The 22921-nt window shown below is 43.1% G+C and overlaps 1 protein-coding gene across 3 annotated transcripts in view; it reads right to left on the minus strand.

Moving 5' to 3' along the window:
- Window positions 1-22921, minus strand: part of ARAP2 (ArfGAP with RhoGAP domain, ankyrin repeat and PH domain 2) — a 129865-nt gene that overhangs the window by 94100 nt on the left and 12844 nt on the right. For all 3 annotated transcript variants that reach the window (XM_081875614.1, XM_081875612.1, XM_081875613.1), the window contains 4 exons: window positions 12243-12313; window positions 7650-7726; window positions 3721-3809; window positions 314-652 (listed from right to left, as the gene is read on the minus strand). In XM_081875614.1, the coding sequence (XP_081731740.1) occupies window positions 314-652; window positions 3721-3809; window positions 7650-7726; window positions 12243-12313 (576 nt within the window). The remainder of the gene's footprint in view (window positions 1-313; window positions 653-3720; window positions 3810-7649; window positions 7727-12242; window positions 12314-22921) is intronic.

Genomic DNA, 22921 nt, shown 5'->3' on the forward strand with positions numbered 1-22921 from the left:
TGCACACTACTGCCCACTGACCACAGTGGGGCGTATTTCTGAGTAAGCACAAAGTGGAGTCTGTTGATAGGCTGCAATCCTAGCCCCAGTTACTTGGGATCATAACTCATTGTATTCAATTGAATTTATTTCTGAGGAGACATGGTTAGGATTGTGCTGTTTGTCTACCATTTCTTACAAAGCTATCACTGCCCATCAACCTCTCAGCTTTTCAGAAGACAAAAAGGAGAGCAAGCAGAACCAGTTACCTACTGTTTACATGTTACAAAGTCCCATTAAGAAAGAAACATTCTCAGAGTTAAAGATGACATACCCCTGAGGAGACAACTTATCCAGCCATCCTTCTTTAGCCTTCTTTCCTGAAGGACCATAAAAGCAAGCATAGGGTGATATTGAGTCTTTGGGGCTACTGGCCAATTCATCATGGTGAAAAGAATATGTCTGCTCCTTAGCACTGAGGTCGAGCTTCCCACGTCTGAGCCTTTTTGATGTTTTATATTTTCCTTTCCGTGTATATTGAGCATATTCTTTCACTGAAGAGTATTCTGATTCCCCAGCAAATCTGTTTGGCGGTACAAACGTATCCTCCTGGGGTACTGATTCATTGTTCGCCACATCTTCAGCGGTTTTCTGTTTCTGATTATTAAGAGTACTGAAAGCAAACACACAAGTAACGCTACTTCAGACAATCAATCTTCCTCTTTTGCCACAGGGCGTTGCAATTTAATTCGGAACAACAAGCATATGAAAACAACAAAACATCCCACATAAATGTCGTAAAGAGACCTGCTGAAGTCCGACGTGCTTTTGAAAGATAAGAGAACCCTTTTTTCAGGCTGAGGGCTAAACTTCAGAGCCAGAGGCACAAGTGACCACAGCAAAAAAATGTAAATTTTACCTTTCCTCAGTGGCCTGGTTTCTACACACACACATGCAAACACACACACATATGCCACTATCCAGGCAAACAATGTCTCAAACGGGGTGCAAAGCAGAACTAGCAAGGGGTGTCAACTGGGGAATTGTGGTTCGAGAAGTAGGTTAGCCTGGGAAGACTCTACATCACAACTGTAATGGATGGTGCCTCCAGCTGAAACATATAGGCAGTGCCATGCAAATATGTTTCCTCCTGTAGATAAAAAGATAAAGGTAAAGGACCTCTGGAGGGTTAAGATCAGTCAAAGACGACTATGGGGTTGTGGAGCTTGTCTCACTTTCAGGCCGAGGGAGGCAGCATTTGTCCAGAGACAGCTTTCTGGGTCATGTGGCCAGCAGGACTAAACCACTTCTGGTGCAACAGAACACTGTGATGGAAACCAGAGCACACAGTGGTACCTATTTATCTACTTGCAATGGTATGCTTTTGAACTGCTAGGTTGGCAGGAGCTGGGACAGAGCAACGAGAGCTCACTCTGTCATGGGGATTTGAACCGCCGACCTTCCAATTGGCAAACCCAAGAGGCTCAGTGGTTTAGACCACAGCGCCACTCACATCCTGTAGGAGGAGCCACCCACCACCCAGACTAAACTGGAAGTAGTAGACAAGCCTTGAAGCCCAACTGGAGCTATAAAACAAACCTCAGGCTACTCAGAGATACCTACAGGGCTGTACAATCAATTTCAGGCAAAAATAGGAGCTGGGATGACAGTAAAAAAGAAGAAGAAGAAGAAAGGGTGGGGTGGCCAAATTTTTGCTCAGTTCTATGATTCTACATCCCTGCTATGTCTTGTTTGTCTTGTATTTAGAACTTTGGCAACCGATTGTTGGTCTCTGCTGTCTATTATAATGTCTAATGTTTTAAGATTACGTAAGGTTTTTATTTTTATATTGTTTTATATATTGTTGCTTTTCAAATGAAGGTCAGTCTAGAAAGAAACCACTACGTATACAGTGGTACCTCAGGTTACATACGCTTCAGGTTACAGACTCCGCTAACCCAGAAATAGTGCCTTAGGTTAAGAACTTTGCTTCAGGATGAGAATAGAAATCGTGCAGCAGCAGGAGGCCCCATTAGCTAAAGTGGTGCTTCAGGCTAAGAACAGTTTCAGGTTAAGAACGGACATCTGGAACGAATTAAGTACTTAACCCAAGGTACCACTGCTACTAAACAGTTCCACTAGCACAAGTACTTTTGGCTGTGCAGTGGAACTTCTTCTCCCTCTTCCCTTTCTGCGAACCCCCAACTATGTTCTGGGGGGTTCTCCCAACCCTCTGGAGCAGATTTAGGGGGCACACAAGAAGAAGTTCCTTTACAGAGTGAAAAGTGCTTGGGCTAGAAGAATTGTTTAGTTGGATATCACCCAATGATAATAAATACTGGGCCTATTGTATGGGTGGTCGTACCAGTGACTGCGATCATGGATTATCAGCATGCATTTTTAAAACCCTATTTACTACTATTTTGAACCAAAAAAAAAAAAAAAATGATGAAAGCACTAACGCCAAGTGAATGTTACTTTTCTCCAGTTTTCCTCTTGTAAACACTTAGTTCTGCTCCTAAGCATATTTACTGTAACATAAGCCCCACAGAATTCGGTGGAAATTACATCCGAGTAAGTGTGCTCGGGAGGACAGGCACTTTGTACAGGGAAGTGGGGGAAAGACAGTCCAAGATATTAGTATTTGCAATGGGAGGATATTAATCTGAAATATACAACTAGCAGAGTTCTGGAGAGCCAGCCTTTCTCGCAGCACAATTTCCCTCTGACCATTCCATTATTAAAGATGTGTGTCTTGGGCCATTTTATCCCTGTTTCGCTAGGCACATCTTAAAGAGGCAAACAGGAAAAAATAAAAATATTTGAAATAGCCCTAATCCTCACTTCCACACCAGGTTTACCAGCTCAGAGGTGCCTGCCTTGGTTGGTAATGATTCCCTAGAGCAGCGTTTCTCAAAGGGGGTGATACTGCCCTCGGGGGGGGGGCACTGCAATGATCGGGGGGAGCGGTAGTATCCTCAGGTGCAACTGGGAGGCATTGAATAAAATTAAGGGGCTGGTGGAAGCAAAAAGAAAGTAAGAAAATGGGCTTCACTCAGGCCCAGGAAGTGGATCGCAGCTTGCCTGTGCACCAGGCTCATCCTTCTCATTGGGATTATTTTTAATGTTATCCTTCGTTATCTTAATTTTCTGTATGTAATGCAAATGTTGCTACAGTTGAGCTTAATAAATAATTTTATAACTTCAAGCTCCAAGGTGTCTTATTTACAACGACATCTTTCTTTACTATGGAAATATCGCTACATAAAAGAACACAAATTTGTCGCTGCATCTTTCTGTTTCCAGGGGGCACGGAGTAATTATTATTATTATTATTTCTGAAAAGGGGGCAGTAGGCCAAATCATGTTGGACCACTTTTGCAGCTGAACACTTTTGATCATTGTCAGCTTCTTATGTAAAATCAGGACTCCACTTTAGCACAAAGAATGGAAAAAACTGAGATTTCTGAAAGAATTCTAGAATAAGAGAGCAGCAGCAGCAGCGCAGGGGTGTGCAAGAACCAGACCACACTGGCTATTCCCATACTAGGCAAAAATAAATTCATTGAAATAGTGGTGATAATAATAATAATGTATACTGGTTGCAAACATAATGCAATTTGTGAGTATTAAAAAAACACCAAACCACGAAATCCTGATTCTGATATACATGTTCTAATTCCAAGCATTTAAATCAAGAGAAGGATGTGTGATGTTTAACCAAAAGTTATAATCCAATACCGTGTTTTGTTCAGAAGGTTCTCCCCGTGAGTGTTTTCATCGTCTCTGTTCTCTTCTGGTGTGCTTGAAAGTTCTTTGACGTAGTTTTCCTGCAAATAGAGATTCCAAAGCTGAATAATAATAATAATAATAATAATAATTTATTATTTATACCCCGCCCATCTGGCTGGGCCTCCCCAGCCACTCTGGGCGGCTTCCAAAAGAATATTAAAATACTATGATACATCAAACATTAAAAGCATCCCTAAACAGGGCTGCCTTCAGATGTCTTCTAAAAGTTTGGTAGTTGTTCTTCTCTGTGACATCTGGTGGGAGGGCATTCCACAGGGAGGGCGCCACTACCGAGAAGGCCCTCTGCCTGGTTCCCTGTAACTTGGCTTCTCGCAGTGAGGGAACCGCCAGAAGGCCCTCGGTGCTGGACCTCAGTGTCCGGGTAGAACAATGGGGGTGGAGACGCTCCTTCAGGTATACTGGACCGAGGCCGTTTAGGGCTTTAAAGGTCAGCACCAACACTTTGAATTGTGCTCGGAAACGTACTGGGAGCCAATGTAGGTCTTTCAAGACCGGTGTTATATGGTCTCGGCGGCCGAGAATAGTTAAATGGGTAATTTTTGGAGAGCTAAAAGGCTTTCGGTTGCATCCAGAGATGTCCATGCACAAGCAGAAGAGACCCTCAAATTCCTATCCCATGAAACACAAACAGGGGGTGGGCAGATGTGAGGGACTCCCTGGTCTTGAATGGGGTAACTGTGCCCCTGAAGGACCAGGTGCACAGCCTAGGAGTCATTTTGGACTTACAGCTGTCCATGGAGGCGCAGGCCAATTCTGTGTCCAGGGCAGCTGTCTACCAGCTCCATTTGGTATGCAGGCTGAGACCCTATCTGCTGGCAGACTGTCTCGCCAGAGTGGTGCATGCTCTAGTTATCTCCCACTTGGACAACTACAATGTGCTCTATGTGGGACTACCTTTGAAGGTGACCCAGAAACTACAACTAATCCAGAATGCGGCAGCTACACTGGTGACTGGGAGTGGCCACCAAGACAATATAACACTGGTCCTGAAAGACCTACATTGACTCCCAGTGCATTTCTGAGCACAATTCAAAGTGATGGTGTTGACCTTTAAAGCTCTAAACAGCCTCAGCCCAGTATACCTGAAGGAGCTTCTCCATCCCCCATTGTTCAGCCCGGACACTGAGGTCCAGCTCCGAGGGCCTTCTCGGTAGTGGCGCCTGCCTTGTGGAACGCTCTCCCATCAGATGTCAAGGAAATAATCAACTACCTGATCAACTCTCCAATGGTTTGAATTTACCCCCAAGGCACACTCTTCCATTGTCTCCTGGGACAGACGGATGCCAACAACAACAATATATATAACTGCTAAACTAGTTCTACACATCCAAGTGCAGGGATTTTGAGATTGCGTCAGATGGGGCAGCAAACCTCTGAGGAACATTTCCAAAACCAGTCTGTGATAAAGCCAACATGATGCCCTCCAGATGTTAATGAACTATAACTCCCATCATCTCTGACCACGGGCAATCCCAGCTAATGGGAACTGTAGTCCAACAAGATCTGGAAGGAACCATATTGGCTAACCCTATAATAATAGGGTGAGAGAGTTGTGGTGATCACACAAGGTCCCCGGACGTTTCACCGTCTATTGATCCCTGTGCCGCCACTTTATTTCTTGCTGCCACCACCCAGGCCCTACCTGGTACAATACTGAGTCCAGTCAAGTTTAAATTGGAACATAAACTTCTGTTTATTTATTGCAGTTTAACAAGTGTGTGGTTTCATAAACGGTATCGGTCAATTACAATCATGGGGTGCCTATCCAGACCTATAACTTCCACTACCTGCTCTCACTCACTAAACCGCCTCTCAGATATTTACTTGTCTGCCTAGCCCCTAACTGTTCCTGACTCAACTTATTTTGCTACACTAACTCAACCTACCCACAGACTCTATCCCAATTCACTCCCACTCCAACCAACCAACCAACTCCCAAAGAACTCTCCTTTCGCCCCTCCCAGAGCTGGTTTTATAGTCCCTCTGACTCCACCCGCCCCCCTGGGTAACTTGTTTAACTATTTCACCTCCAGCACTCTCATATGTTAATGTCACAAGGGTTTGCACTTCCAAATAGAGGGTGGGGGAATTAAAAAAAAACCCAACTGGGCAAATCCTATCTCAAGTAATGCTTTAGAACACATGAATTGACCACTTTAAAGGGCTTTTTGTGACTGTCAACCTTGAGGTGGGGAGAATCATTGCTCACTGAGGACTTCTTTCTTGGTTGAAATCACAGCCCAGTATCGCTAACATCCAAGCTCATTTTTCAGCACAGACAAGCGCCTTAAGTTCCAACTGATGCACCTTCCTCCTCCAATTCCCCAGTGTCTCATTAATATGTTTCTCCAGGCATCCCTCCGATAAACTAAAACCTTCTGTTCTCCATGTCTGGCCCAATATCCTTCTTCAGTCTTACATCTAACCACACGTAAAACCTGTCTGTGAATAGTGCTGCCGCTTGTCTGCAACTCCATCTTAGTTTCATATCATTTTCCCTGTCATTAATCCTGCAAATGAAACTTGCATAAAGTGATGACTGCATGGGATCTGGGTTTTATGCAAACTCAACAAGGCATCTATTTATTCTGAATATATGTTTAGGAATACAGTCGAAAACATCAACCTTCAGTGGATATCTTTATCCTTGCTGGGCTGAAACAAGAAGTGAAGGCTAGCCCCAAGAGCAACATGTACCCAGACTGACAAGACAGTAGCTCTTCAGAATCAAATGAAACCCTATGTCACCTGATCCCTACTGAAGTAGTAGCTGCCATGCCACCCTCTGACCACCCACAATGCTGGCATCACAGCACAGCTTCCTTCCCCAGTTCAAAAACCCTGGCATCCTAAACGCATGCATCATTTCTTAGCTGAATTAAACAGAGTACAAATCACCCATTTCGACCATAGTTAATTTTCTGTTATCTTCTTCTTCCCCTGTCTTAACGAGTCCAGTCTTCTAGATTGTTCCATATAAACAAAGTCAGTCTCTTTTAACTTTGTGGGCCTCCTAATAAGTAACGCAATTTATATGTCAACTCCTAGCATTCCACTCCTTTCTCCCAATATTTTGTCACACTCTTATGTGACCAAGAAAAAGAACACAGGCCAAGACTAGATGGATGTTTGGTAAACACACTCAGCCCAGTATACCTGAAGGAGTGTCTCCAACCCCATCGTTCAGCCTGGACACTGAGGTCCAGAGCCAAGGGCCTTCTGGTGGTTTCCTCCCTGTGAGAAGTGAGGTTACAGAGAACCAGGCAGAGGGCCTTCTTGGTAGTGGCGCCTGCCCTATGGAACACCCTCCTACCAGATGACAAGGACATAATCAACTATCTGACTTTTAGAAGATGTCTGAAAGCAGTCCTGTTTAGGGAAGTTTTTATTGTTTGATCTTTTATCGCTTTTATTATAATTATTATTAATATTCTGTTGGGAGCCACTCAGAGTGGCTGAGGAAACCCAGCCAGATGGGCTGGGTATAAATATTATTATTATTATTATCATCATTATTATTATTAATGAGAAAGCTTAACACTAACTCCAGTAGTGTTCATGCACAAGCCCCTTTACTTTATTCCATAACAGTGAATGGGCTATCATCACTAACATTTGTTGCCAAAAATGAAGTTCTGCACTTGACAAAATCTCTTCTGCAGTCTGGCACTGGGTGGCCCAGATGATGATGATATTTTATTACATTATGAATTTATATACCATCCTATACCCAGAGGTCTCAGGGCAGTTCACAGATCTCACTAACAGGAGTTCCTACAGGGCATATAATGTGCTTTTATTATCTCCACCACACTCCATTAGAACAAAAGAAATTTTGCTAGCAAACGACAACTCACTGTGTCTTCTGGGCAGCTGATAAGGAAGGTTTCCCCATATGGAGAGATGGGAGGTGGCTTTTCTTCCTCAGAGTCTCCTTTAAAAGAAAATAGGGGTTGCTTCAAATAGGCACACAGAATTGCTCAATTTCTCTAACATGATAACCTGCACACGCTCTCCCAAGATAAATGCATGTACTCTATGAAGAGAAGAGCACTGAGTTGCAATGAAGTGGTACCTGTGATGGCTAGTTTGCACAAAAAAGTCTCCACTTGATGATACAATCCTAGAATAGCTCATGTGGTGCCTTTCAGATGCTGTAGACTACAAGTATCATCACCTCTGACCGTTGGTCATGCTGGCTGGGGCTGATGAAAGATGTGACACAAAACATCTGGAAGGCAACACATTGGCTAGTCCAAAGGCAACCAATAAATTGATGCATGCATGCAACTCCTAAAAAGATTGTCATACAAATCTGTTCAGATTTTTACATTTCCTATTACAGTGGTACCTCGGGTTACAGACGCTTCAGGTTACAGATGCATCTGGTTACAGACTCTGCTAACCCAGAAATAGTACCTTGGGTTAAGAACTTTGCTTCAGGATGAGAACAGAAATTATTCAGCAGCGACACAGCGGCAGCGGGAGGCCCCATTAGCTAAAGTGATGCTTCAGATTAAGAACAGTTTCAGGTTAAGAACAGACCTCCAGAACGAATTAAGTTCTTAACCCGAGGTACCACTGTATCAACCATCAACTCTTTATTTAAAGCTGACTGAAACACCATCAGTGTACCAATGATACCAATTTAAGCAGATGGTACTTCAAGCCCTTGATCCAAGTATTAAGCTATACAAGTCCCCTTCAATATACACGTTTCAGAAAATAATATGGGTACCCTAAGCTAATCCCATTTACCTAACATTCATTTCACTAGAACCTGCTTCTAAGTAAGCCTCAGGGCTGCTGACAATATTAATTAAAACTTCTGCAAAGGTTCATGTGCCTCCATTTTCTCAGAAACCTGTTTGTACTATTCAGCACATTTTTATTACACTCTAGCGAGGCACATAGCAGTCTAAGGTTGTCTATTTATTTTTTTTCAAAAAAAGAGTAGACACTATGTGGTATCAGTGAATTGTTCCCCAGATTACTGCTGTTTAGGCTGAGGATACTGTTGTTAATGTAGCCAATATGACACACCACACAAGTGAGGTATCAACAGGTTTGGGAGAAGCACACAGTTTGGAAAAGTACAAAAAATAGAGGGGGAAATCTAAAAAGGGAGAAGAACACCCAAATAGCCCGATGCTATTTGGGTGGATGTGGCAGAAAGACATGGAAATCCAAGTGGGAAAGGAATGGAATGGAGTAATGTAGAGTAAGATCTGGGTAGCTGACTAAAACACCAGTAAGGGGGCATGTGATGAACTACTATATTCTGATTTAGACTGGGCGTATGGGAATCTGGACCCCTAAAGAGGAATCCTATGTGGAATCAACAGCCTTGATTTTATTTCCAATCCACTTTCCAAGTTAAATATCTTATTTTGCAGTAGCCGACTGGCTAACTCTCTTGCAAAGGAAATGCAAACCCATCATAAAGGTGAAACCATGGTGAAAGAAAGTATATTTATGATTAGTTTCCTTGACCTTTCACATCACTGATGGAGCTTCTTGCTTGTTTGGTCCAAGCCACACTCTTTACTTAGAAAAGAAACCTGCTTCAACTCATGATATATTCCATAAATGTGGGTTAAAGCACCGGTACCTTTGCTTCTTTGAAATCATGCAAGTGATCAGAGATGCTATGCAAGGGACTAAGATCATCTTTTGTGAAAGGAACTCTACATCTGCTCTGAAACCCAAGACTCCACAGTACAACAGACTGTGAGTTTATCAGTTCTAAAGCCCACATCTCCAAAGGGTCCATTTGTGGGTCATTGAAACAAGAACACAGTAATGTCTTCACAGTGGTGCCATAACTTGAACCTGTTGACCTAGGATTCCAAAGATGTGCTATGTGCTATGTTGCTGTGAGAATGTAATGAAAATGCACCCTTTGTATTTAAATGAAGAGCATCTGTCTCTATTTAATCAATAGTTCCATTACAAACTTTTCTTCTCAACATCTTCTTAACATCTGCAGAATCTCAGGGTTGTGAGTTCAAGCGCTGTGTCGGACCAGATGATCCTTGTGGTCCTTTCCAGTTTCTACAATTCTATGATTCTTCCTAACATCATGTTGACTGAATGAAGCTGAAGCTCTCCAGTCATTACTATTTCCAGCCAGAAAGCTGTGGATGTAGACTTTAAAAGGAATCAAAAGGAAGATCAAAAAATGAATCAAAACAATACCCACTGCCTTCAAAGTCGTCTCATCGTTTCCAGGGTGCAAAGGGGTGGGAGGGGAGGGAAAATTGTTTGGTGGTTTTTAAAGGCCTAGAGCGGACAGCAGGGTTATTTTGCAGAGCGCAAAATGTGCCTGAACATGTCCAGGTTAAGTCTTAAATCTGAGCAGGCAGAAGTTCACTTCAAGCAGTTGTTTAGCCATCTTCACAGGAGGGAAAAAGTTGGAACACTATTAACTCTCCTTAATCCTTTGCCCTTGGGGAGAGTGTCAGCTATTCAATTAAACAAGGATTCAAACAGCCATGTGACTAGTTCTGCACACCCAAGAGAGAGTCAGACTTCCTTTTGAAAACCAGGAAGAGTCTCAAAATAAAAACAAAAAAACAGAGTGTCCTATGGAATAGGAAGGTTAAAGAATAAATGTTTGTAGGGGTGTGAGAGGGTGAACAAGGTGGGGGGCCTTTGATCCTATGGGAGGGCCCACCGTGTCAATCATTCTCTCGGTCTGGGCTAAGGAACCCTCTTGACTTTAAACAGCATTTTCCAATTGATGAGAATATATCCCTGCTGCTCTTCTTGTTTTGTCATTTTCCACTGTGAAATTTAGCTTTGATCTTGTGTTATTTGGATAGCTGGTTTAACACCGGAACATTTCGTAGGTGCAGTCCTCTGTGCACCTTGGACTGAGGAGGAGGGAAATGAGCCAAAAGAAAACCCTCTTTCTCTCTGTCTCCTTTCATTCACACACACATACCAATTGAAACACATCTCAGTTTTCCCTCTGTTAAACACACGTCCTTTTGTCCCATCTAGTCACAGTCCAAGAGCTTCTTTTTCATATATAACGGATTCTCATTCAGTTTTGACACATTAACTTCAAATTCAATATTCTTGCAAAATGAACAAGGTGATATTCCCACCCGTACCTCTGTGGTGTTTTTTCCACCCATATTCTGCTGCTTTATATGTCAAACGATATCTAATACCTATTTCCTCTATTACATTTATTGTCATCCTCAATCCGCTGCTTACAATTCAAATCCTGCCTGTGATTTCATTTGACTACACAAATTATTCCTCTCTCTTTTTTTGTCCCGTCGCTTTGCACAGGAAAAGCCACTCTTTACAAGTGTTCATCAGATTTTCTGCAGGTAAACAACGGGTTTCCCCAGAGAAAGTTGTGGGATAATTATTATTATTATTAAGACCTCTTCAATCTGTGACTAGAAATCAGGGGACGAACAGAATGAGCCCAAAGTTTGCTCCTACGCTCTGCGCTGCCTATATTACACTTTACTTAAGCATCTAATTTGTGGTGACAACATTATGACCTGCATGTTTAAAATGTCAGTTGCTCAGAAGAAGTTTGAAGCAAAGTTTTTCTCCTGAAACTAGTTCCAGAAGCAAGCCCTGACTGGAGAAAAGTAGGATGAAGAAGAAGCTTTGAGAAGAGAAACTTGGGAACAGAACAGTTTGGCACCACCCCTTCTTTGTATGAATTATCCCCAACTGCCTGCCTGCCTGCCTATGTCTGACTGGTGGCACACATTTTTCTAAAAACAGATTCTGCTACTGTCACACATACTTAGACTATACATACACTCCCCTAGCATTTATCAAAGAAGGAAGAGATCAAAGGTTACTGATAAGTACATAGGGTACGAAAAATACACCGCAAGTGGCTTTGTGAAGTGCAATGAGAAGGCAACATCAAAGAATGCACATGTGACTCACACATCCTGTTTCTGTGCTTCTTGGGTTTCACACCTGAAACAAACCCTGCACATGTCCTCCACAGGAGAACAGTAACAGTGAGCACATTTCTCCCTGGGGAAGATACCAAGACATTTGAGCTTATGCTCAAGCACTTTTCCTTCATTACAATCGAAGCAAATCTATGCTATCTGGGGGGAAAGAGATATTAAGTAAAGATAGAATATTTTCTTTGTTTGAAAGAAATAAGTAATTCAAGAAATGTAAGATGTGCCAACTTATCATCTATAAAGATATTTTATTTATTAAGATGGCCTTTTTGGTGTTATCATGCTGTATTTCCCAAATAATAATAAATAATAAGACATTTTTATTTATACCCTTCCCCCCCCCCGCCAGAGCCAGGCTCAGGGCGGCTAACACCAATAAAATTACAATAATGGGGGGAACAAACAAACAAAAACCAATTTATTATCACCTTGCTTTCTTCTTACATTTTCCAATGACTCAGAATAATTTGCTCATAGCTGCAAAGTTCAACTTACTTCTTTGTGAAATAGGAGTCTCGGAACAAAGGATACTTAAACCATTCACGTTTCTTCTTTCCTGAAGGGAGCTGGAAAAACACCAACGTGAAGAGATAAATATAAGGTAGAACATGCATCTAATTACTCTGATGGAAATATAGACTTTAAATCACCAGATTTAAAAAACAACAACCAGTCATGTTTATTCACAAAATGCTAGCACTAACATTCTGTGCTGCTTTCCATTTTTCAGCACAGTTAATATTTTGCCATAGGGCTTGTCCACACTTCATAGGTCCATCAGTAGAGCATGAGACCCTTAATCTCAGGGTTGTGAGATTTTTGCTCCATGTTGGGCAAAAGATTCCTGCATTGCAGGGGGTTGGACTAGATGACCCTTGTGATCCCTTCCAATTCTACCATTCTATGATTCTATTATTTTGCCTGCTCTAGGCAAAGGTCTTAGCAATTTTGCCTTTCTCCCACTGCTTTTTGCTAGATTCAGGTAGGTAGCTGTGTTGGTCTGACACAGTCAAAAGAAATTTTTAAAAATTTAAATTGTCCAGTAGCTCCTTAGAGACCAGGAGGTGGGGGGCGCTGTGGATTAAACCACAGAGCCTAGGGCTTGCTGATCAGAAGGTTGGCGGTTCAAATCTCCGCAACGGGGTGAGCTCCCGTTGCTCGGTCCCTGCTCCTGCCAACCTAGCAGTTCGAAAGCACACGTGCAAGTAGATTAATAGGTACCGCTCCGGAGGGAAGGTAAATGGCGTTTCCGTGCGCTGCTCTGGTTCGCCAGAAGCGGCTTAGTCATGCTGGCCACATGACCCGGAAGCTGTACGCCAGCTCCCTCAGCCAATAAAGCGAGATGAGCACTGCAACCCCAGAGTCGGCCACGACTGGACCTAATGGTCAGGGGTCCCTTTACCTTAGAGACCAACAAAATTTGTTCTGGGTATAAGCTTTTGTGTGCATGCACAGTTCTTCGGATAGTGCTCAACTGGAGCAAATCCTGAGAAAACCCAACTGAAGTTCTCTCCTATTTAGCAGTAAATATCAGGTTTTTCTAGCGTTAGGGTAGGTGGAAGTGTAGATGAGCCCCCATTTTTCTATTGCAGCACCTAATCTAAAGGCAGCACAGAACTATTGAAGCAAATAACTAGGAATTCAATGAATATCCATGGTACTTTTATTCCAAAAGGACACATTTGCACTTCACACTAAATCAAGGTTTAATAGGAAGTTCACAAGCTTCAATGGAAGTTGGGTTTGTGTGCTGTCATTTCCTCTCTCCCCCATACAGCTGGGAAGAGAAATTTGGGCACCTCTGCATTTAATTAAGCACAGCTTATCATACTGTCTCCAGCCAGAACTGTGGTAAATACCAAATATAGTTGGGTTTTTTTTAAAAAAAGCACTTTCTAACCCATTGTTTGAAGTTAGTTTGTTTGAAATTGACCACTGTTAGTACTGGTCAAAATATGTCACTCGGGGTAACAGGACAAACCATGGCTAGCCAAAAGAAAAAGGACAGGATCACACTTCAAAACGACCTTGACAGATTAGAGAACTGGGCCAAAACAAACAAGATGAATTTTAACAGGGAGAAATGTAAAGTATTGCACTTGGGCACAAAAAATGAGAGGCACAAATACAAGATGGGTGACACCTGGCTTGAGAGCAGTACATGTGAAAAGGATCTAGGAGTCTTGGTTGACCACAAACTTGACATGAGCCAACAGTGTGATGCGGCAGCTAAAAAAGCCAATGCAATTCTGGGCTGCATCAATAGGAGTATAGCATCTAGATCAAAGGAAGTAATAGTGCCACTGTATTCTGCTCTGGTCAGACCTCACCTGGAGTACTGTGTCCAGTTCAGGGCACCACAGTTCAAGAAGGACACTGACAAACTGGAACGTGTCCAGAGGAGGGCAACCAAAATGGTCAAAGGCCTGGAAACGATGCCTTATGAGGAATGGCTAAGGGAGCTGGGCATGTTTAGCCTGGAGAAGAGGAGGTTAAGGGGTGATATGATAGCCATGTTCAAATATATAAAAGGATGTCACATAGAGGAGGGAGAAAGGTTGTTTTCTGCTGCTCCAGAGAAGCGGACACGGAGCAATGGATCCAAACTACAAGAAAGAAGATTCCACCTAAACATTAGGAAGAACTTCCTGACAGTAAGAGCTGTTCGACAGTGGAATTTGCTGCCAAGGAGTGTGGTGGAGTCTCCTTCTTTGGAGGTCTTTAAGCAGAGGCTTGACAACCATATGTCAGGAGTGCTCTGATGGTGTTTCCTGCTTGGCAGGGGGTTGGACTCGATGGCCCTTGTGGTCTCTTCCAACTCTATGATTCTATGATTCTATGATTCTATGAACTCCTTCTGGCTATATGGCAGAAATAACTACTACTACTACTACTACTACTACTACCACCACCACCACCACCACCACAACAACAATTTATTATTTATACCCTGCCCATCTATCTGTGTTTCCCCCGTCACTCTGTGTGGCTTCCAACAGAATATTAAAAACACAATAAAACATCCAACATTAAAAACTTCCCTAAACAGGAAGGAGGGAAGGAGTGTTCATGGTTCCTTATTCCTCCAACATTTCATGCTATGGTTTAGCATGATATGCAAAGTGACAATAGAATATTAACAGCTATTGATACATGTGCTGAACAAGGGATAAGGGCTGGATCTAGACATGTCAAAGAAGTGTTAAACGCACTGTAAACTTTGTATGAGAAAGCAGGTTGGCAAAAATGGAACTCCACACTGCCATCTGGTGTCACAGGGTTATAATGCACATACAATGCACATAAAGCGTTTTTTCTTTGCCAGTGTCTCTGAGTCCAAGGTCTCCAAACACTTGCCACACATCCACTAAAAAGCAAGTGTTTTGCTACATAGTTAAGTCTATGGCAGAGAATGAATAACAATGTCTATGGCAGAGAATGAATAACAATGTCTTATTCAATGGCTCATGACTGTGCAAGGAATCAGCCAGTCGCTTTGACAGGAAGCATGATAAGCATCATCTCAACATCAAATGCAACGGCAAACTGATCAGCACTTCGGATGCAGAACAATGTATTTATGCAAAGTTGCAAACCAACCATTTCGAAAATCCATTTAAAAATGGCATGTCTGTTTTTTTGCGCATATATATATATATATATATATATGCAGGTTTTGGTGTCCTCGGGTGTCTTCCCGTGTAAAAGTTGGGGTGTCTAGGCGACGTTTCGACGAGGTCTCACTCGTCATCTTCAGGCTGGTGCTTTCGGCTTCTTGTTACTGGAACAGAGCAGGATCTCAGTGTTTGAGTTCCTATAAATACTGTAGAGGGGGTGTGGTGTATAGCCTCCAATGTTCTGGGCAGAGAGGAAGTTCCCAGGCTAGTGTGCCTTTTCTTCTTTTGTTCCTTAATTACTTGAGAGAAATCTTGAGTGATTTCTTGAGTGATATCCTGAGTACCACTTAGGTGGGTCATTAGGTGTGGATTAGTTGCTAAAGTCTTTGTGTCTTGACCTCTTGAACTTTGTGAAGAGTTTTCATGAGAAGATGGCTGTACTGTACTTAGTTGTGCTCTGGCTTGGCTTCGTGTATAGGGGCGAGCTGTGGTTTTGTGGCTTGTGTCAGCCAGATCTGTGTAGGGATTGCAGGGGGGTGCAGCATCCGGAGGTGCCACCATGGATTGGCTACTGGATGGTGTCTGTAATTCATCTGTGGAGAGGGTCTGGGTTTGGGTCTGGTGTGGTTGATTGGTGTTGGCGTTCTGTGTGCCTCTGGATCTGGTGTCAGTTTTTGTGGGGAGGGCTAATTTCCAGATGTCTGGCAAGCGGGATGTGTCGTCACGCTTGTTCATGTTGTGAGGGTGTTTCTCTATCTCGATGGCTTCCATGATTATTCTCTTGTGGTGATGTTCCGTGTTAAAGAGCAATTTGGAATCTGCAAAATTAATTTCGTGTCCTGTTTCTTTCATGTGTTGGAAAAGAGAGGAAGTTTTTTCTTCTTTTTTGACGGCATTCTTGTGTTCTGCGATACGTGCATTTATTCGTCTCTAACAGACGAATAAATGCACGTATCGCAGAACACAAGAATGCCGTCAAAAAAGAAGAAAAAACTTCCTCTCTTTTCCAACACATGAAAGAAACAGGACACGAAATTAATTTTGCAGATTCCAAATTGCTCTTTAACACGGAACATCACCACAAGAGAATAATCATGGAAGCCATCGAGATAGAGAAACACCCTCACAACATGAACAAGCGTGACGACACATCCCGCTTGCCAGACATCTGGAAATTAGCCCTCCCCACAAAAACTGACACCAGATCCAGAGGCACACAGAACGCCAACACCAATCAACCACACCAGACCCAAACCCAGACCCTCTCCACAGATGAATTACAGACACCATCCAGTAGCCAATCCATGGTGGCACCTCCGGATGCTGCACCCCCCTGCAATCCCTACACAGATCTGGCTGACACAAGCCACAAAACCACAGCTCGCCCCTATACACGAAGCCAAGCCAGAGCACAACTAAGTACAGTACAGCCATCTTCTCATGAAAACTCTTCACAAAGTTCAAGAGGTCAAGACACAAAGACTTTAGCAACTAATCCACACCTAATGACCCACCTAAGTGGTACTCAGGATATCACTCAAGAAATCACTCAAGATTTCTCTCAAGTAATTAAGGAACAAAAGAAGAAAAGGCACACTAGCCTGGGAACTTCCTCTCTGCCCAGAACATTGGAGGCTATACACCACACCCCCTCTACAGTATTTATAGGAACTCAAACACTGAGATCCTGCTCTGTTCCAGTAACAAGAAGCCGAAAGCACCAGCCTGAAGATGACGAGTGAGACCTCGTCGAAACGTCGCCTAGACACCCCAACTTTTACACGGGAAGACACCCGAGGACACCAAAACCTGCATTCCTGTACCCGTGAAAATCTACGAAAGCAAATATATATATATATATATATATATATATATATTATATATATATATATCCCAAACATGCTATGTTAATTTTCAGGTGGAAGTACGTTCTGAATAATGGAAGCAGCATTATTCCTCAGCAATACATATTGAAAATAGAGATCCATGCCAAGAATACAGAAAGATAGACATAGACAAGGATATAAATCTTCTTAAAAAGGCAGAATAAAATCTGTGATAAAATAAAAAAAGCTGGTTTCCCAGAAAAGTCTTCTTGTAAAACTTGTGAACTTGTTTATAACCCCCAAAATAGTATGATTCTTCAGAATTAGACTGATAAAAATCCACACAGAATAGGCATTAATTAATTCACCTTTAGCTTGCCCTTTCTTCCAAAAGGTGCCAAGGTATCTTAACTTATCCCCTTGTGGAAAGGGAAGACATAATGGACTCAAAAATATGTGTGTCCCTAGTTTCAAACTACAATTCCCATCAGCCTCATGGGTGGGTGGCAATTGCTGTCCAAGATATGTGGAAGTTGGGGAAGGCTAACTATGGAGTTTAGAGTATAAATTTGGCCATATTCACAGCTGTTGTGCAAGTGAATCAACTGTGAGCCTTCTCTGTTCCCATAAACTAAAAGGGTTTTTTAAAAGTCTTCAAAAATTGCAAAATAAGTGTTATCATGTAGGCAGCATGTCACTTTGATATTATCTCAATTAGGTTTCTCAGACAAGAAAACTGTGACTCATTACTTTTATTAAAATTACAAAACAAAGTCTCTCTGAATCTTGTTAGGAAACAAAGGCAACACTCACATCATGTCAAACCACTTCTGTCTTGTAACATAACCGAATACAACATGACAGTCTTGAAATTCTGAAAGCTGGTGCTATCAATTTGCTCTTTTCAAAACACTGCATTAGAGTTTCTGAAAGATTTAAAATCAAGAAGTGATGTAACGCAGAAATGAGAGAGGATCTCTTTACAAAAGCACCAATGGAAGGTTGTCTAGCATTGGGCAATGTTCCCAGTCTCAAATTCCTATAATCCACCCAGTGGCATAGCGTGGGGACCCGGGACCCGGGTGCAGATTTTAGAAGGGTGCAATGGGGTGCAACCAAGCGCCACTACAACAGGCTCCCTCATCAAGGCCAAAGTCACGAGGAGGCAAGGCAAGCCGCGTCTGGGACAGCTAAACTAGTGTGCAACAAATACAAATTCATCACATTCACAGGTCTTAAGGTTCCTTCTGCAAAAGGGGGGGGGGCACATGAAATGAAGCACCGTATTGACCCAAATACAAGCAGCACTTTTTTCCCCAAATTCCTATTGTGAAAAGTTAAAGTGTGGCTTATATTAGCCACCTTACCTTATCGCTGCTGAAACAGCTGCCCATGAGGGCAATCCGGGGTGCTAGACAATGGCGCCCGTCCCGACCACATCTTCCAAGCCTCCACCGAGCCACCGTATGGAAGGGGGAAGGGGGAAGGGGGAAGGGGGAAGGGGGGGAGGCCACTGGCAAAGCGGTGTGCCTCCCCCCCCCCGAGCAGCCTGGGGCAGTGGGGCAGTGGCACACAGCCTGCCCATGCTCCGGCTTGGGGAGATATTGCCCGGAGGCAGTAGTGTTGGGAGGCGAGCGCACAGCATGCTCAGAGCCAGGCACTGGCTTTGGGAGCAGGGTGCCAGCCGCTCCCCATTCAGGGCGGCAGTGGCAGGAGGCAGGCTGCACCCACAAATAAGCCTTGAATTTTAAAGGTGTGGGTGCGCCTTATATTCGGGCCAATACGGTATTTAAGACATTGATCACATCCGAACCTGCTAGACCAGGCATAGGCAAACTCGGCCCTCCAGATGTTTTGGGACTATAACTCCCATCATCCCTAGCTAACAGGACCAGTGGTCAGGGATGATGGGAGTTGTAGTCCCAAAACATCTGGAGGGCCGAGTTTGCCTATGCCTGTGCTAGACTATCCAGTCCAGCATCCTGTTTTCACAGAGGCCTATGGGAAGCAAAAACTGAGCGTAACAGCAACTCTGTGTGAGTTGCTGTGAAGAAGTACTTTGTTTTGTCTGTCTTTCAACATTCAGGATGTCACCCAACTTCTAGAATTAAGAGACAAGAAGAAAGACTTTTTTTATCTCTCTCGATCCACTTTCTCCATAAATATTTTTATACACCTGTTTCATTTCGCCTTTTCTCTAACCTAAAAATCCCCAAACGCTGTAACCTTCCCAAGGCATTCAAGCTACAAAGTAACAGTCGGGTGGAATGCAGCATTGCAAGTAACATATTTTGTTAAGTAATAAGACACCAATTAAACAATACAATCCCAGACCTAGAATAGAAGTGGGAGTGGGGAACACAGAGTTATTTGCTCAGTGTGGCTACTCTGCATGACAGATTTGGTATTGAAATTTCAATGAGGACATTTATTTTTATTTTTTTAAAAAAACATCTCTGCAGCACACTTTAAATAAGAGGTGACAAAACATGAGCTCTCTGTAGAATTCACAACCATGCTGCTAGCACCGCTGCGCTGTTCCATATCCCCAGAAGTTCCTTTACATTTCTAAGGACACACAGACTTCTATAATCTGTGCTTAACAAGCTGGAGGCAATTTTCAAAGACAGGTAAAGGTCTCAGGGAGGTAGGGAGAGAATCTGTCCCTTAGCCCTATGTAAGGAGAATAATAATATAGAATATTTCTTTTAAAAATCGAGGCATGAAAGAACACTAGATAAGTGCACTACACAAGGACACTAAACTTTTTCAGAGCTTGGGGAGGAATCTAAGCAGCATTAAGTATAAAGACCTTAGCTTCAAATTCAGCAGTCTGCATCTCTTAACAGATCTCAGTGTCTGTGCATGGCATTTAATGCAATTAATTGAAAAACAAAGGGTGACCACAGTTCTGTGGCTTGTGCATCATGACCACAAAATTGAGGGCTGCCTATTTCAGGGCAGAGGTGAATAGAGCGGCTGACAAAAATGGTTTGAATGCAGTTCTGGTTTTCCCCTCTGAAATGTCTAGTTCAACCTCTCCCAAATCCTGAAGTTATTGCAATGAGCATTGCCCATTCCCCCACTTCATGCCACTGGCAGCTGTTGAATGGGCATGGAAACATATCTGAGATGATGTCAGAGCGCATTATCTCTTTGAAGGCGACCTGGAAACTACAACTAATCCAAAATGCGGCAGCTAGACTGGTGACTGGGAGCAGCTGCCAAGACCACATAACACGTGTCCTGAAAGACCTACATTGAATCCCAGTACTTTTCTGAGCACAATTCAAAGCGTTGGTGCTGACCTTTCAAGTCCTAAACAGCCTTGGCCCAGTATACTTGAAGGAGCGTCTCCACCCCCATCATTCAGCCCGGACACTGAGGTCCAGCTCCGAGGGCCTTCTGGCGGTTCCCTACCTGTGATAAGTGAGATTACAGAGGACCTTCTCGGTAGTGGCACCCACCCTGTGGAATAACCTCTATCAGGTGGTGGTGTGGTTGCTTGGGAGCAAACAGGCAAGACTCCGTCCTGTCTTTTCCAGGCTTTATTATTAGTGCAAACTATCTACAGCGAAGAGCCTCGCAAGTTCATCTCTGACTCACTCGCTAGCAGAATCTGGGAGTGGGCGGTCCTTGTACCTCCCCCAGCATAACAGTCGCGTGACCCCCCAGCCTTCTCCTCTTTTCCTTGCGCCGAAACCTACTACACAGACTGGGCACTGGCAAAGGGGTACTTCCCTCCTTTCTGGCCTGCTCAGCCTCAGTGTTGAGGCTCTCCCTTGCATCCCGTGTTCCTCCCAGCTCCTCTCCACTGAAACTGGGGCTTTCCTCCTTGCCAGAGGAGGAGCTGCTTCGCAAGATCTTCGGAGGTTCCCTATAACACAACTGCCCTTCCCCCTCTTGCCTCTGACCTGATGGCGGTTCCATGACCACCTCCCATCTGATGTCAAGGACATAATCAACTACCTGACTTTTAGAAGACACCTAAAGGCAGTCCTGTTTAGGGAAGTTTTTGATGTTTGATGTTTTGTTGTGTTTTTAATATTCTCTTGGGAGCTGCCCAGAGTGTCTGGGGAAACCCAGCGAGATGGGTGGGGTATAAGTAATCTATTATTATTATTATTATTATTATTATTATTATTATTATTATTATTATTATTCTAGAAGTTACGGGGAGCAGGGACTCAGGACATGTCTGCAGTTTTCAAGGCCAAGCCCACATGTCTCATAAAATGGAATTATGTTCTGGAGTGTATTGCTTTGTGATAGTTGTGTTGTTGTTGTTGTTGTTTTTTAAAAAAGGAGGAAGCTGGTCACTTTTAAATTATGTGATATCTATTTTTGACGAGTCTCTGCAGAATGTCTGCCACTCCTTCTGAGACTTACTTTGGACATCACATACTTCATTGTAAGGAGGCAAACTTGGATGTTACATCAGAAGAGTGATCAGAAGTGGTCATAGAGGAAACACTATACAGTGGTACCTCGGGTTAAGTACTTAATTCATTCTGGAGGTCCATTCTTAACCTGAAACTGTTCTTAACACTAATGGGGCCTCCTGCTGCTGCCGTGCCGCTGGAGCACACTTTCTGTTCTCATCCTGAAGCAAAGTTCTTAACCTAAAGCACTATTTCTGGGTTAGCGGAGTCTGTAACCTGAAGCATCTGTAACCTGAAGCGTATGTAATCCAAGGTACCACTGTACTGTTACTGATTGAGTAACATTATACTGTTACCCCAATCTCTGTGGAATGGTAACAAGATATTCCAGGGCTCCAGGCACTTAGCCAGGGTTTGTATTTCCTTGGGGGAATAAAAATAAAAATAAAAATAAAAATAAAAATAAAAATAAAAATAAAAATAAAAATAAAAATAAAAATAAAAATAAAAATAAAAATAAAAATAAAAATAAAAATAAAAATAAATCATGTCTGACAAGTGAGGCGTGGCTTCCGATTGGCTGCAAGAGCTTCCTCAAACCTAACCCTAACCCTCAAGCGGAAGCCACAATGGATGTTCGGCTTCCGAAAAACATTCAAAAACCAGAGCGCTTACTTCTGGTTTTTTGGAGTTTTGGAGCCAAAACATTCGAAAACAAAGCTGTTCAGGGGCCAAGGTTTGACTGTACACTTAAAGCAGTACCGTGCCGTTTAAACAGTCATGGCTTCCTCCAGAGAATCCTGAAAACTGTAGTTGTTAGCAGACACCTATTCCCCTCATAGAACCACTATGCCCAGCATTCCCTGGGAAGAGGAATTGGTTGTTTAGCCATTCTGGGAAATGTAGCTCAGAGAAGACGCAGGGGCTGGCAGTCACTGATACAGGAGGCAACCCAGTTTGGAGAGCACCTTCGATCCTGAAAGCACAAACTGCAGCAGAGGCAAGCACAGTTTTCATGCAGGAATGAGAAAGGCTACCCCTGCTAACACTCCAGGTTCTCTAACCGCACCTATTAATAATTACCGAAGCCTCCCTTCCCTTATACCTAGGCTTGCCATACGTCAGAAAAACTGACATGTCCTGGTTTTCGGACGTAAGAATGGCGTCAGCAGCGGAAATAGCTCCAAAAGCTTAAAATCACTATTTTGGGCGAAGCTCAATAGTTTTGGGGTCTTCCTGAAAAAAGCTCAACAACTTTGCCGGTGTCAGAAATTTTACTTTTGAAATATGGCAACCCTACTTATGTTCTCACACGTTTATCCACATTTGTGCAATAAGCCACACTGGCC

The sequence above is a fragment of the Podarcis erhardii genome, assembly GCF_964252035.2.
Source record: "Podarcis erhardii genome assembly, chromosome: 9".
NCBI classification, from domain to species: domain Eukaryota; kingdom Metazoa; phylum Chordata; class Lepidosauria; order Squamata; family Lacertidae; genus Podarcis; species Podarcis erhardii.